The sequence below is a fragment of the Anopheles coustani genome, chromosome 2, assembly GCF_943734705.1.
Source record: "Anopheles coustani chromosome 2, idAnoCousDA_361_x.2, whole genome shotgun sequence".
Lineage (NCBI taxonomy): Eukaryota > Metazoa > Arthropoda > Insecta > Diptera > Culicidae > Anopheles > Anopheles coustani.
This window is the reverse complement of record NC_071289.1, coordinates 71,849,406-71,865,356: the sequence shown is the minus strand read 5'-3', so window position 1 is coordinate 71,865,356 and position 15,951 is coordinate 71,849,406. Positions and strand designations below refer to the sequence as shown.

The 15,951-nt window shown below is 42.4% G+C and overlaps 2 protein-coding genes across 2 annotated transcripts; one reads left to right on the top strand and one right to left on the bottom strand.

The window, feature by feature from the left end:
* Positions 1 to 23: 23 nt before the first annotated feature.
* LOC131266207 (uncharacterized) lies at positions 24 to 275 on the bottom strand. The gene has a single exon (XM_058268606.1). It carries the CDS (start codon positions 273 to 275, stop codon positions 24 to 26), a length of 252 nt encoding a protein of 83 aa, XP_058124589.1.
* Positions 276 to 9,993: 9,718 nt separating this feature from the next.
* On the top strand, positions 9,994 to 11,228 carry LOC131264951 (chitinase-3-like protein 1). The gene is made up of 2 exons (XM_058267213.1): positions 9,994 to 10,057; positions 10,123 to 11,228. Exons 1-2 carry the CDS (start codon positions 9,994 to 9,996, stop codon positions 11,226 to 11,228), a joined length of 1,170 nt encoding a protein of 389 aa, XP_058123196.1.
* Positions 11,229 to 15,951: the final 4,723 nt, after the last annotated feature.

The following is a 15,951-nucleotide window of genomic DNA, read 5'->3' as shown; positions in this document are numbered from 1 at the left end:
GAGCCGTCTACCGGGTCGTCTCGCTATCGGAAGAAATTGTCAAATAGGTTCAGCTCGTTCCAGCCGGCGCCGGTCTGCACCAGTGCGTACAGATAAAACGTGTAGATGTACACCCACGGCTGCAGGTGTAGTCGTTTGGCAAACAGGAAACCGCCCGAGCGGAGGGTGGCCACCGCCGTGCCACCGTACAGCAGCTTCCGCACGAGCGCCCCCAGCAGATAGACGACCGTGACCAGAAGCAGAATGCGGCGCAAGTGTATCAGCAGTATGGCCATCACACACTATCCGGCGTATAGAGGCGGTTAAACTTGGCCAACCCGAACCGTCGAATTGCTAGAGCAGGTCGTCGTTGCTAGCGCATTTCTGTTTTCTACTCCGCCGGTCTACTGCGATGCAATCTAGCACATCCTTTTTTTTCGCTGAGGTTTACTCGCACTTGCACTCGGAAAAACCGTGGTTTTACTTGCTCGTCGATTCGAAACGCGCGTTTCACGTGCGCCGTTTTTTCGTTAAAATTTCACGAATCCTCGTTTTCTCCGCTCGCGTCGATTGGTTTCGCGAGCCGAGTTCGTCGCAGTTCGGTTCGAAATGTGTAAAGGTTAGAAGGAACGTAGGTTTGTCGTAGGGTTGATAGCGGCGGACTCGAGTTCGAAATAAAACTTGTTCCCGGTCGAAGGGGTTCGTTGAAACTGAGATGAGAAAACCCAACCCATCCCGGCGAGTGGTCATGCACCCTCGGGTGCTGCAAAGGAGGAAACACTGAATCATACGATGCAAAAAAAAAAAAAAACAGAATTGAACTACAAATTCTCACGGCGCAACTCGGACTTAAAAACGGCGCAGAAGTAGCAGAGTTGACAAAAACTCAGCTGCTTTCGACACCAAACAAGTGTGCTGAATTTCGAAGACGTCTTCAAACGCTATCGTCTTTTGAGGAGAAGCAAAAGTGACGACATAAGCGAAAGCAAGCCAAAACGGTTCACCTGTGAACCTTCGTTTTTTTTTGTAATGGCGTCTTTAAAGCGTATCCCTTCTGTGTCTAGTCAAAACATGATACATCCGACTCGATGATTAATGAACACGTTTGACTAAAACATATGAGTCAGTAAACACCTTTATCATCAACTTTAGGTAACGAAAGACACATTAGGGTATTCATTGAAATAATAGCACATTGAATAAATAAACATAGTTTAATCGCCATGGGATAAATGGGATACATATGAGACATTTAGACTGCAAGACATGCGTAGAGTATATAAGTTTAAATGTTTCTAGTTTAACAGTCCTGACTATTTTTTATTATTTTTTAATATCGTTTATTAAATTTAATGCCACATAAATAGACTTATACTGCCATTAGATCAGATCTTCACATGTAGTAATCATGTACTTGAATCTCAATTACACAATCATTGTTTCCAAAAATGTGATAATCATATTAAAATGGAATAAATGAAATTCGATTTGAAACCGAAATTCTACTATTTTTGTTAACCAAGGTGCTTGTCAAATGCTAATCGAACAATAATGGTTATAATGACAACCTTGTTTGAAATTGAATGACAATGAGTGGCTTTAAAATGGAAAGCATTCGTTTTCCATTTAATTCAACGCGGAAAAATAAGTTTCTTTCGTTATTTATTTGTTTGAAAAGAAATGGCGTACGGAAGCAAGACATTCTGGAGACAAAGAATGTGAAACGATCGCAAGGAAGCCCTCTTCGCAGCCAAGCCAAGCTGATCGGTGAAATCTGAAACCGATACGCTTCGTTCTGCGCGACGTCGGATTACGGATGGTCCCATCCCGAATGCTGAAAGAATTTCCCGTCTGCGCCGACCGCCAACCGGAAGAGCCGGTCGGCACCAAACGGGCGCTTATATTTAGCGTTTCACTTTCGATGCGGGATTGTATTCGCTTCACGCGACGGAAATTCGTCTCTCCGCTCGAGCGCGGATCGTCGGCTGTTAAATAAATAACAATTAAAGTGTCAGATTAGCCGGTGACAGCGCCACCGAAGCGTGGAAATCATGCTGGGCGCTCGCGTCGGATGCCCGCGGAGCGGATGCGCTTTTTGGAGGAATGCACGATGCGCGGTGCGTGCAATGGCGGTTTGCGCCGAAGAATCTTTCCAAGGGTCGGGTTCTTAACGTCTCAGCAGAACGTACTTTATGCCGTACTGGGCACGCACCCGGTGCGCGCGTCAGGAAACTTTCAAGGACAGTCGGAAAAACTATTTTTATCATCACGTGTGAGGAAGCGATGGCATCGACTTGTTAATTGGACATTCGTATTGTTCTGTTTTGCTCCATTCGGAATGCGCTATCGTTTCTTCATGCTTACGTTTTGTGACATGAACTGTTTAGTGTCACCAAGAAACCGATACCTTGCACAATAAATGTTAAAGAGGTAAGAGTCGATGAAGAGATTCCGTTGAATTCTAATATATTTCAATCTACACTAGGATGAAGTAATTCAGAATGTTGCGTCCATTGAATATACTTCTACTTGCATTTTTATACAAAAAGATATGCATTTTAAGGTTATGCGATGATAACAAAACATTAAAAGTATGTGGCATTTCGATCGTTATTATGCATTTTAATTTATAAATAGTACAAAATGATTCCACTCCAATTATATAATTGTTCCAATCCACTTTCTCAAAGAAATTACATCGATTGTAATAAATTTTAATTACATCGAATGAAAAAACAACTAACACTTGACTGTTGCATTTAATCGTTTGCCGAACAATTGCCACTGTAATTGATTGCACAGGAAAAACAGAGCTCCCAGTAGCATTATTACACATTTTTTCACCGATCTCCCCAACCATAAATCAAAACTTCGATCGAGTCCACCCAAACGCGGTGTTGCGGGGTTGTATTGGCGGTTAGCAACATGCACCCACCCCGATGCTCGATGGTTTATTTTCACTCTTCCGTCGCTAGTTGGCTCGGGATAATCGTCCGCTTCCGGTGAAGTGTGCTCGAGTGCAATCTTCCGCCGGCTCGAATCGACAGCTTGATGCGTTGTAAAATCTGACACAGATCAACACCGTGCGTCCGTGGCTGAATTCGGACGGTGGCTATAAACAGAACAGTGGCAGGAAACCCCATTTGGCCAGGCCAGATTTGCTGCTGAGGGCGATGATGATGACGACGATACTCCCACGTCCAACCGATTCCGAACGCATAATGGTTTGATCCTGGCCAGGGCGGCGAGGAGACTGGTACCGGAAGTTCGGGAGTGCCGCAATGTGCATAAATCATAAGAGTGCCGGGAAAGCGACTCGATGGTCGTCATTTAAAAAACGCGCGGCAAATCGTTATTGATGCCAATAAATCACTCATCCTACTGCTGTCATATTTCCCTCCCACTGGAAGCGCCCGGTGCATAACGCAAAGCATAAATAATTCCCATATTTGCTTCCGGGGTTGCGTTTGGACCGCGCGGCCTTCCAGCGCAACATCATGGATGATTGAGTTGTTTTTTCCGATCCTTTTTCTTTTGGTTTTGGTTCACCTCATCCAATTGGTCTTCCACTTTCGATGCGGGAAGCCTGAAACGATCCTGCGTTGATTCGCCGACCGAATGCTCTGGAAGCTGTGGAAGCTGCCGATTTTCCCACCCCTGTAGCCCGTTTGCAGTCCGCTTGTTTACATACACATTTCACTGCACTTTATTGGCCAGCTTCATCTCCAAAATTCTATTTTCGCCCGGCCGTTGGATAAACAAATAAATAACCGGCAGCGACACCAAACTACTAGCTCTATTGTGCGACTCCACCACCTCCCGCAGGGTAAACGCAAAACGGAGGAAAAATTGACTAGGCTGATTTTCCAAGGGAGTGAAAATAAACTTGTTTTCCTGTGGCCTATTTTCCCGAACTCACTCGCTAATGCGCTACCGCCGGCACTACAGATAATTGCTGTTCTGAGTAGCAAATGGCAAGTGGTGCTCCAAAGGGCAAGTGAGTTTTACAGAGAAATTGCTGTTTAAACACTAATTTTGAACTCTTCTAAACTCAATAAACTACAATTGAGTTTAGAAGAATTCAAAATTATTCTTTTGCAAATAACTAACTCTACGATTTTAATTTTCATTTGATATTTGTTGCATTTTTCAATTTTTGCAAGCTAAGAAATGTCCTCTGAAAACCAATATTTTCCAAAATATGGACGGCTTTTATTGTTTTCTGAAAAAAAAAACTGTACGGACAGAGTTTATCATAGGAAGATGCAAAAAGGTGCATTTTAATAAATTTTGTGATGAGATGATACGCGAAAAATTTGTTAAAATATAATTGAAATTCTCAAATATTATTTTAATTTGAGTTTGAACATGTTTGACCACTACATCAAGAAGAACATCATAAAGGAGTTTTGTTGGGATTCTTGATTTGTTTTTAACTGCATCATTCAAAATATTAGGTTAATTCTATCAAAGTTTTGAAGTACAATAAATGATAGTAAACTTTTTATTTTTTATCCCAGATTGTGTAGCTTGCATTAGACAAAAACTAATCATGTCAAAAGATTTGAAGATACTTTCCCGATTACCCACCGCGGATTAAGTAATAAACTGAAAAGTGGATAAAAGTAAAGTGTGTTTGAAAGAAGATCATATGATGCAACGGTGTTCCACTCACAATCGCTCGAGCTGATGGATCTGGGTCACTTTTCTTCCGCAATCGCCAACGCCGAGAACACACGCATGCCAAAATCTTGCGTCCGCGAGTCCGAGTCTTCCACGGACGGTGGTCGACTGACCCATCGGCACACCCATGTCCGACGAGCGATGCTTGACGACATTTTCCTTTTCCACCACAGTTGTAGCTGGGGTGAGAATGGACGGGAAAGACGGAAAACTGACGGTAGACGTGCCGGTGACGCACCACACTGCTGGCGCATCGGGGCTTCTGCCAGTGGCAGATACACTTCTACCGGTGGGGAAACTGACCCACATTTTCCGATATTTTGGCTTTCGGGTAGCGGCTGCATGTTCTGCTATTTTGAGTGCACCGCTGAATGTAACAAATGTTTTCTGCTCACTTTGACATTTCGCCGTGTTCTGTTTCTGTGTGAGCTAAATAAAATGTGTGTAAAACATTCTGTAATCAACAAGGTTTGAAATTTCAGTCACAAAAATCATGTTCAAGGTGCAATGATCTACTAGTTTTTGAATGATTGTTTAATGTCATGACTTTAGGTGTTGAACTAATCATGACAACTATAGCTAGAGAAAGTAAATCGTAAACGATCCGAATAGGTATCAGAACCTACCACCAAAGAATAAGGTTGCTATAATCTGCTTAAAACGTAAGAAATGGCTTATTCCTTTTCGACCAAAAAAACTCAACTTGACACCCTTTCCCACACCGAGTCAAAAAGTGCAAACTCCATCATCCAATATTTAGTTTGCCCTCATTTGCACATTCTGCCTAATCCGGAAGAACATCCCACGCTCGAGCAGCCCCCATCCCCTCACTACCGTCCCTCAATCCGGCCTAATCTCGGTTCGTGTGTTAAGAAAATCCTACATGTCAGAACGCTAGCACAAGTCGGCATGGCAAATCCTTGTGTCGACAAGGATAAGTTCATACTACTCAGTAGCAGAGACCATTGGATACGGGATTTGAAGGAAGGATGCACATGCAAGGAAGCAGTAGAGTTGGGAGCGGGGGGAAGGGGCAGCGGGAAAAAGCATATTTCTTCCTTGTTGGCAGGAAAGCCGAGGGAAAGAATTGTTTTTAGAGTGCATGCACTCTGGAACATAACTTTATGCAAATGTTAAGAAACAGGAGATTAAGGAGGATGTTTTTGTTTTATGTTGAGAGAACAACATTTTTAATTATTTTTCAAAGAATAACTGTTTAACTATAAGCATAAACTAACTGAAGAAAGTAAGCATAAACTAAGCTCTGCTACCCGCGTATCGATAGGCGATTTGTTTATTTATGCAGACGAATGTTCGCGTGATTTACAAGACCGATTCGATTAGTTGTGTTGTGAAACAATGCTCAAAATAGAAACACGACCTCGACGATGCTCGGTCGTCTCCGTCGGACCGTCCTGTCTTGTGAAGCACAAACAAAACGCACAACCATTTCACAAACTGTCCGTTTCGCCCAGCGCGTGCACTGTTTACAGTTTTGCATAATTATTTAATCGCCATTCCCGTGCGGTTCCCGACGAGGTTCGATGTGCGTGGATGGACACCGTACTGCCGAGTGCACCCGAGCACTGTCCCACCGGACTGTGTCTGATCTCCTAGACCACCAGACCGATCGGTCCCACCTGTGGGATCGACAGCATTCGATTGTGCGTACCGCGAAACCGCGACTTAGAAATTCGTTTCCTTCGGAACGCACTCAAAACACGGAAAACGATGATCTAATTCTGTCCACCCGTTCGCTGCAACGAAGCTGAACACAGCTGAAGGTATTACCAGTCGATTTTCCGGTGCCCTTTCCCTTACGCACGGTGCAGCGCATCGAATCTTTTTGCTATGCTAGCGAAAGGTGTCGAGGAAGATCTGCGCTCCGTCTTGGATGCGACTCGCTGATGCGGATGGGATTTTCCGTAGGGAAATCCTAGGGAATTAGGAATGGGACGTACCAAGAATTCCCGTGTGCCAACTGTGTGTGTGTGTGTATGCTGGTGTGTTTCAGTGGTCTGACTCGAGACGGCGAATTTATTTTTATCATCCACCGGTCGTCGACGGCAGAGAAGAGGAATTTATCACATAAAACATGCGGTCACATTAACAAAACAGCGCTGCCGGGAGGTTGTTTCGGGATAAGTTTTCCACACAACGTTCGAACAATAGTTGTTCTCTTTTTACGGTTCGTTGTTGTTCAAGTCTTAGTTCACTTTGCACGCTCCTCTTCTCTGCTTCTCGTTCTCGAACGAAAAGTTCGACACAAACATGGCTGCCCACTTTCACTAAACATGAAATAAACCTAAACTTCATTTTTTATGTCTACTACAATGTCACACCATCATCTCACAGTAACGCACGAATGAATCACGATAAAGGTGAACTAATTACCACCAGCACCAAAAACACTTTTCACCAGTTACCTTAAAAAACACACACTGACTTTGGCACTGAACGGCGATCACGAGGCACGAAAATCATCTGAAAGTGCGTGCACATCACGCAACGATCGGAATGAAACTGAAATTGATCGTGCGCGGTTCATTCTTCGGAGGCACGACTCGAGATCACGGAGATGATCATTTTTTTCTTTTCGCTGTGAGTGAAGTTCTAGTCGATGGGACCGTCACGTTTCGATGTATTCGAGAGTCGATGCACTTCTAAACGCTTTTACACCACAGATGGACCAAATATGCTTGTTAATTACGATGGTGAGATTTCATGCACTGGTTTGCTTTGTTAGTTGTTAACTGCAAGAACTGTATCTTCCTGCAAGAAAAGATTAAAACGAGATCATAACATTTTATTCCACTCTTTTTGAAAAAATTGTTATGCATTCAAAATAGAATGATTAATTGTGTCATAATTTATCTGCTTAACTATCGTTTGCATACATTTTTATGCAAATCTAAATTTTCTTTAATAATAAAAAAGTGGACAAAATAATAGTTTGACCATCGTTTTTTGAAAAGAAGACAAATGTCCTTAACGGAAATTTGAGTCTGATATATTTCATAGTCACTGCTCACGCATGCTGAATATTTCATGAAATATTTCAATATTTCTCAGGATTTCAGAATATTACAGGGACATATTTCACAACCGAAGTACGAATCTGTTATACACAGTTGCTCGGTAAAATATGTGTACAGAAAATAGCTGCAATCTTATGTTCTTATGAAGCATAAAAAGGAAGACGTACATAAGAGTTAAAATGTCCACCTAGGGTTATGAATTACTATACGTCCTAATTACTGTGTCGTGTATTATAACTCAAAGATAGATAGAAGAGATTAAAATTAGGATAAGTACTCCTTACTTGTGCAGGAAGTAGACTTATGCTCAGCCCGTAGGGTATCACCGCTTATGAAAGGCAAACTGTACCAAATAAAGCACTGTGCCTAGTTTGTAAAACTTAAAACAGATTACTAAAACTTTTAATTTAAATAAAATACGATATTGATCATTATATGCACATACACTAAACAATATTATTCAAAACGTTCCACCAGTATGTTTAATTTTTTCCATAAGTTCTAAAATAGTCCTGTAAACATAGCTGGTAGCGAATAGAAAATTTCCTAACCATCCACTCCATCCGCAATCCCAGCAGGGAAAAATAATGCGCTCCGGTCGCCAGGTGGTCGTGCGAGAAGGTGTTCGCACATTAAAAACCTGCGTTTCGAAACCAGAAGGTTCTCTTCTTTCCTACTATGCAGGTCAGATCTTTTATACGGTGGATGTTTCCCGCGCTCACCGAACACGATGGGGGCAGCTGAAAATATATTTCTTTTCCCGAAAAATGTTGTTGCTATCACACTGCAAACAAACCTCACCTTCGCGACCCAGCAGGAAATTTATTTCTCAACACTCCATGTGTTCGATCAGGCAGCGCACGGAATGATTATATTTGCCGGAAAGGTTCTGTCAGTGAGCAATTTCGTAGAAGAAAGTGTGTGCAATTATTTGCTATTTTAAAGGCTATGATAAAAGATCATTGTTTTTACTAACTAATGAATATGTTTCAGTTAGTTTTTACTCCATTTCCCTTAAGGAAGCTTTATTGTTGACGTATTTTTAGGTGCATTTAAAGCGGATACAAAAAGTTTATTTTTGTTAAATCATGTAATATGCTGTAAGTCAAATGAGTAAATTTCGTTCACGTCAATTATGTGATAAATTCGTCTAAGCTGATCTAGATCAGTGATGTCAAACTCAAATAATAATAATAATAATAATAATAATCAATAATAATAATAATAATTTTTTCATATTACATATATTACATCCCATAAAAATAAACAAATTTTGAGTAAAAGAGAGGGTTTGTTGCTCAATCGTTTTCCAAATTTCAACGAATTCAAATCAAGTTTATTTACACATATGTTGCAGTTCAACACTATTGTGTATGTTGGTAAAGATTTTACAAAAGTAAAGGTGTATAATTACTATAGCTAACTTATTGCTCCGCATCTGTTATTTTATTTGGAATGGTCTTGTAGTTCATCACGTTTGTTTTGTATAAACACTATTTATCCACTTGTCTAAAAAAATCTGTGTGCCACCTTTGCTGTTGTCAACCGCTATATGTCGGCGTGATGTGGATCAAAGTTGCATATCTCTTTCTTATTGAAATTGTTTAAATTGACATTCGTTCAGTTCTCTTGCAATTCGCAGTTCGTGATACGATTTACATTAAATATTTTGATATTCAAAGGAAAGCCAATACTCAAGGATCCAAACTTTCGATGTATTGTTTCAAAGGGGTCGCGAGCCGCACCCAATGTTCTTGCGCGCCGCTTGTTTGACATCCCTGATCTAGATGTTTGTTTCGTATCCTTACTATTCGTAAGGAGAAGTTCCTACTTTTGGTCCGCTGGTGGAATTTACAACATGTTTACGTTAGTGATTATGATTCTTTCTCATTTATTGATGTCTGAAACTTCCTAAACATTCTATCACCATGTAGTACCATCGTTTTCCCCTCTCATTCTATCACTCTTTTGTGAGAAATTAGATTAAAACTCACCTCACATAGAGCAGCACGTGGCGTGGATGGTTGGGTTAATCTAAATTGATCCGATTGCGTCGCATACGATAAGTAGGGGGCTAATTTTAACGCCGATTATCGCAATCCAGTTTATTTGAAGGTGTTACGATGGTATATAACGGAGCTTTTATAGTGCCGTTGTTTAGTCGTCTGATTGATAGCGCAGAGAAAGGCCTTCATCAACCCCCTGTCGGTGTTGTTTGCGAAAAACGTGTCGTTGTATGTTTCCTAAAAAGTTTGTTTGAAGGAGTAGTGTTCTTGGTTTGCTGTTTCAAAGTATGGCGTTTCGTGGAATTCTAATTCTTATCCTACTAGTGTTTGTAGCACATCGAATTTCGGCAAGTACGTCTTTTTTTGGGGGGTTATAAACACTTGAAGATGCCTAATCCGCTTTCACTTCCCCGCAGAGTCCATCGTGTGTTACTACGCCTCCTGGTCGGCCTGGCGTCCAGGTCGGGCTGAATTCCAGGTGGAGTACATCAATCCGCATCTCTGTACGCATCTACTGTACTCGTTTTTCGGCGTCGATGACACCGGAAGGGTGACTGTACTTGATCCATGGTTGGACCTGGACGATGGCTTGGGCAACATCCGGCGGTTCAACGAGCTGCGAAACATCAACCCGAGCCTGAAGACGCTGGCATCGATCGGTGGAGCATCCGTCGATTCGGCTCTGTTCTCTACGATTGCCGCCAGCCCAACCCTGCGGACGACGTTCGCCCGGAACGTGCGTGAGTTCTGCCAACTGCATCGATTCGACGGCGCAGACATTGACTGGGAATATCCCGGTTCGCACGAGGGAGATAACGTGTTCTACGATAAGGCGAACTTTGTGCTCATGCTGGCCGAGCTGGCTCGGGAGCTGCACGGCCACGGGTTGTTGTTGAGTGCGGCGGTAGGTGCTAGCGAATACATTGCCGCCAGCGCGTACGACATTCCGGGCGTTGCGTTCTACTCGGACTTTATTAACCTGATGGCGTACGACTTCAACGGGGCCTGGAACGACTGGACTGGCCACAATGCGCCGTTGTATGCCGGACCGTCGGACCAGAATGACTTCCAGCGAACACTGAACGTGAACCACAGTGTCAACTACTGGATCAGCCAGGGCGCACCGGCTGCCAAGCTGATGCTCGGCGTTCCGACGTACGGACGCAGCTTCACGCTGGCCAACGCGGCGCAGAACTCGCTCCGAGCTCCTGCCATCGGACCGGGCTATGAAGGCCCGTACACGCAAAATCCCGGCTATCTGGCGTACCTTGAAGTGTGTGGTGATTTCCTGCCCGGTACAGGCTGGACACGGGTTTGGGAGCCGGTACAACGGATTCCTTACGGATTCTTCGGCAACCAATGGATCGGTTACGATGATCAGGAAAGCTTTGCGGAGAAGTGCCGCTTCATCAACGCCTACAACCTTGGCGGGGCGATGCTGTGGGCGATCGATATGGACGACTTCGCAGGGTACTGTGGCACAAACTTCGGTTTACTTCAAGTGCTCAACAATTGTTTGTGATTGTAATTTGAAACTTCTTGGTTAGAGCAAAGATATTTAGTTGTTGTTTAGAATAACTAAATTTATCTATCGTGTTCCATCAATCGATTTTGATTGTTTGGGACAGAATTAATCCTTCACTTTCACATGTATAACGTCAATTTTGTACAACACCGTCCCAGTATTTTTAACCGGCATCTACTAAAATGAAAGTTTTTGTTGTAGTATTTCTTTTTATTGAGCATTTTCTATTGAAAATATATTGTGACAAGATAATGGAGATTCTTATAGCTGCAGAATTGATGGCCCCTTTGTTGTATTTTCATCGCTATCAATTTTGATTAATTTGAGCAAAGTATTTTATGATTTCATCGAGGTTGGCTTTATTAAATTTTTTGTATAAATAACTAGTGTTTTCTTTTTCCCTTATATCATTGTTATTCAGGGTATGGTGAAATCAATTAGTACACAAATAAAGCATAATCGAAACAAGACCTTATCTTTGAAAAAAGTCTGCGATTTAAATGCAAAACATACATTATGGGCCTTAATAATGTCTGTGTCTATGTGTCTAGCTGCATTTACGGAACATTAATGGTTTATTCAAAATTTTATAGCAACGAAGAAATTACTTACAGCGTTTTACAGTTCACCTAGCAACCGGGGCAGTGTATGTAGAACATCAAGAATGATAGCCTACTGCAGAGTATTTGATGTAGAATAGCAAAACCCACAAGTGGCAACACAAACCGGTAAGTAGAATATCCATCACTTTCTAGGATCTACCAGAATGAAAGTTGTCGCGTGGATGTTCGAAGTAGGCACGACCAGTCGAGGGGTGCAGGTAAAAGTAGGGGAAAATCGCTTTCCGATCGAAAACATACTTTTGTGAGGATTGTTGTGATTTGCGCTCGTTTTCTGATGCGAAAAAGCGATCATAGCCTACCTTATCCTGTACCTTTCAACTGGTCGTCTCTACTTCAAACATCCATGAGACAACTTTCATTCTGGTAGATCCTAGAAAGTGATGATTTTTCTACTAACCCGTTTGTGTTGCCACTTATGGGTTTTGCGATTCAACATCAAATACTCTACAGTAGGCTATCATTCTTGATGTTCTGCATACACTGCCGCGGTTGCTAGGTGAGATGTAAAACGCTGTATTTGTTCCAGACAATTTATCATCCGATTTAGACTTTTCGGACTCCCTCTCTATCCATCTGTCATATTTATGCGCGAAAAAATCATGGTCGTAGGAACCGTTGAACAGTTTTCGGAAGCTAATTTTTAATTATGGTTAGAGTTGCGGTTTGCTCCCAATGCACCGCGATCATTCGGCCAACGATGCAAAAGTTGGAGCCAGAAAAATTCAGCACAGAGATGAGCATCGGTGAAGCATCCCACGCATGCGAACTAAATTTAGCATTGGCATTTTGCGCATAGTCCCGATGGCGCTCCTACGGCATACAGCACACAAACCAGGCCGACAAACACACATACACACACACACACACCCGCCCGGTGGCACATGGAGCAACATGATCGCGGACTACTTACAAAATTTCGAGCACAAAACCCCGTCCGATCCATGCTGATGTTAGATGCTTCCATTTCGTCTTGTGATGTCCCTTTAACCGTTCGCACCTTTCATTCAACCCGATGACTCATGGAACGATCGTCGTATGTCTTAATTTATTTACGCTCATCGTTTATCATTATGCAAGACAGCGAGAATCGGTGTGTCACTTTACCGCGCGGGGGATTTTTTTTGGAAGAACTTTATTTATTTGGATATTTTCGGATGACAGATTCTGTATGCGATTTAATGTTTGCTGAATTATGCTCGGTGGCATTAACGTATTATCATAACATAAATTGTAATCTTTTAAATGTTTTTCTTCGCATGATAAATATGTAAAATACTATTTTCGATCTTCTTATTGATAGGCTTCTATGACCTTATGAAGTTTTCTTGTTCTGATTTGTCTTAAATGTACAATCATACACCTTTTTTAAATGTACTTAACTCCTGGATATGTTCTTATTGTACATCTACAAATTAACTGTTGCAAGGAAAAGCAACCTGGCTTAACATCCTACGAGTTTCTCGTTCTGCAACACTTAAAGGTGCTATTAATCGTTTTCCCAAACCCCTCGGGCGCAATGGAAGATATATTTTCCCTTCAATTTACTGTCAATTCAACAAGATACTCCAACCGTCTCTGTAAAACCTAGCGCCGAATCAATTTGCAGCCCTTTTGCCGCAAGTGAGCGAAACGGAAGATCCCTCTCATCGCAAGGAGAAAATAGTGCGAAACCCCTCGAGAAGGAAAACCCCACGCGGAAAGCAAACACAAATCGAGGAAGAAAAACAAGTCCACCGCAAGGTGTGCGTTTGAATATTTCATCCCATTTCGCAACGGCCCGCGTTTGCGGGCTGATCGCAACTATAAAAGAAACAACGAACAAAAAAAAAAGAAATCAACCAAGAAATACCCATACCCGTTCGGTACACGGTTTCGTGCGGCACCGGTCCGAATATCGGTTTGGATGGAAAATTATAGAATATATTTAGAATCCGAAGCAAGTATGCCAACGAGCGCGAAAGAATCAACTCCCGTTTTCTTCCCACCCCAACGGGGTAGGAGTCGGGCGCTCGCGTTTTGCTAGCGATCACCTTTACCGCGCACCACCGGCATCATCAACTGCATCGCACCCCTCCGGGTGACCCCCCCCCCCCCCCCTTCTGTGCCATCGAATACTTACACCGTTGCGGCCGAGGAAGATCCATCGCAAAATTCGAGTAGGCTGGAACAGTTTCGCTTTGACGATGCTGCCCCCATTCCGTGGCAGGCGGCCGGAGCGGTGGGAGTGGAGAAAGCCGGATTCACCTTCCCCCTACCCCCTCCAGATGGGAGGGAGTGGGAGTGGTTGCCAACGGGACCTGGGTGAAACCCCTGGGTGGGTCCTGGTTGTTGGTGCGGACCGATATCACAACGTGAAAAATGGCTAAAAATATAAAACGCGAACGCCAGGCGCTGCGTATGCGGCACATTTCGGGTCCACCCGTCTGGCGATGACGATGACGACGCCGATGATGATCCGGACACTCTCGTGCACCATACTTGCCATCGTGGCGTGAAGCGTGCACGATGCCGACGGTACCGAATGGTGTGATGTTCTGTCCGTTTCAGCACACGCATATGTGTGCTGGCCTTTCTTTTTTGTCCACCAAATCGAAACGTGTGACCGCCGGAAAGTAACCGACTGATTTACCGATTCGGAGCGGGATCTTCAACATCTGCGTGGATGGCGAACTTTTAATGCAAACATACACGAGCTACAGAACCCATGGATTATCTTCAGCCAATCGTCACCGTTCGACAACAACCCCACCCTCTCGGATACCTCAACGTGCAATAAACAGTGCAACAGGGTAGTAAAAGTTTCATCGATTCCAGGTAGTTATCCTCCATCGCCCCAAACCCTTAGTTTCACTACATTTCCAACTGGTCGCCACCAGAGAACAGTTTTTGGAGCTGAGCCGTCAGTGGTTTTCGCGTGTGAGCGACGGAAAATGAAGCAAAACAGAGAAGTCCATCGAACATTCCATCCCGGAGGGAGGAGTGGTGTTTTGTTTTGCGGTGGAAGCGGCACGGAACGGTTAAAAATAGTCTTGTGTTTGGGCAGATTTCCCGTGGAGTGTTTGTACGATTTTCACATCATAATTTTACACGCTGGGTTAATCGAGGGGCTTACATAAAATCCTGTTACGGAGAGTGGGGGGAATTGAACATCTTTTTGTTTGCTTCCTACGAAACAACTAAGCAAAAAGATCTTTGCAACGTAGACGGAAAAGCAGTCGATTGTTCTTTTGATACATGCTAAGACTGTTCTTGATTTTTGATTTTCTTTTTCAAGCTTTTTCAAGCTTTCATTTCGGACCAAATTTAGGATCCTTTACGGAAGCAGATTATCCATGTTTCTTTACTTAAAAAGTATGCATTTCGACAAAGCAAAAAGAAATAATCGCTCTTTGTTTATCTGATGGTTTCCAGTTCAGGCTATGAAACCCTCGACGCAATTCATTCATATTTGTTACTCACCTGAGATTTATATGACTTGTTTCATATTCCTCCTCCATTTTATGCATCTTCAATATTTTTGTAACACCAACGGTTTATGATTCTTCTGGGTAAATTTTTCATTTTAATGTTGAGATTTATTGAGCAAGGGTGAATGTTTATGATCCTTTTAAAATTAATGTATTCCTATTTTAAGGGTTCCAATGTATTAAAAAAAATGTAAAAATCTGAGTTGGAATTATTTCATATTTATCTAGATATAATAAATATCAAGTCAGTGTGTCAAATAGTTGTAACGTTTTATTTTCTTTTCCAGTACAGTTCATCAAAAGGACCCAAGATTTTTGCATATCGCTTTCCGAATATGCGCTAATTGCTTTCTACATTTTTCACCTCAGAAGAAGTAAACACATATCAGCTATTTGAGAAAAGGTCGATGAAGTGAAAGCTTACTCTAGATTTTTTGAAAGATTCAGAGAATTCAAATAGCGAATAACTTAAATTGATCTGAGAATTGATCTTTAAACAGGGAAGGAACGTTAATGTGGTGTGAAATAATACGTTTCTTTTAGTTGTAATTGTAATCAATAAAATTGAAAATATTTTAAACAAACATGTTTCCCAAATTATTCTATTGATGACTTTCAATAACTAAATTT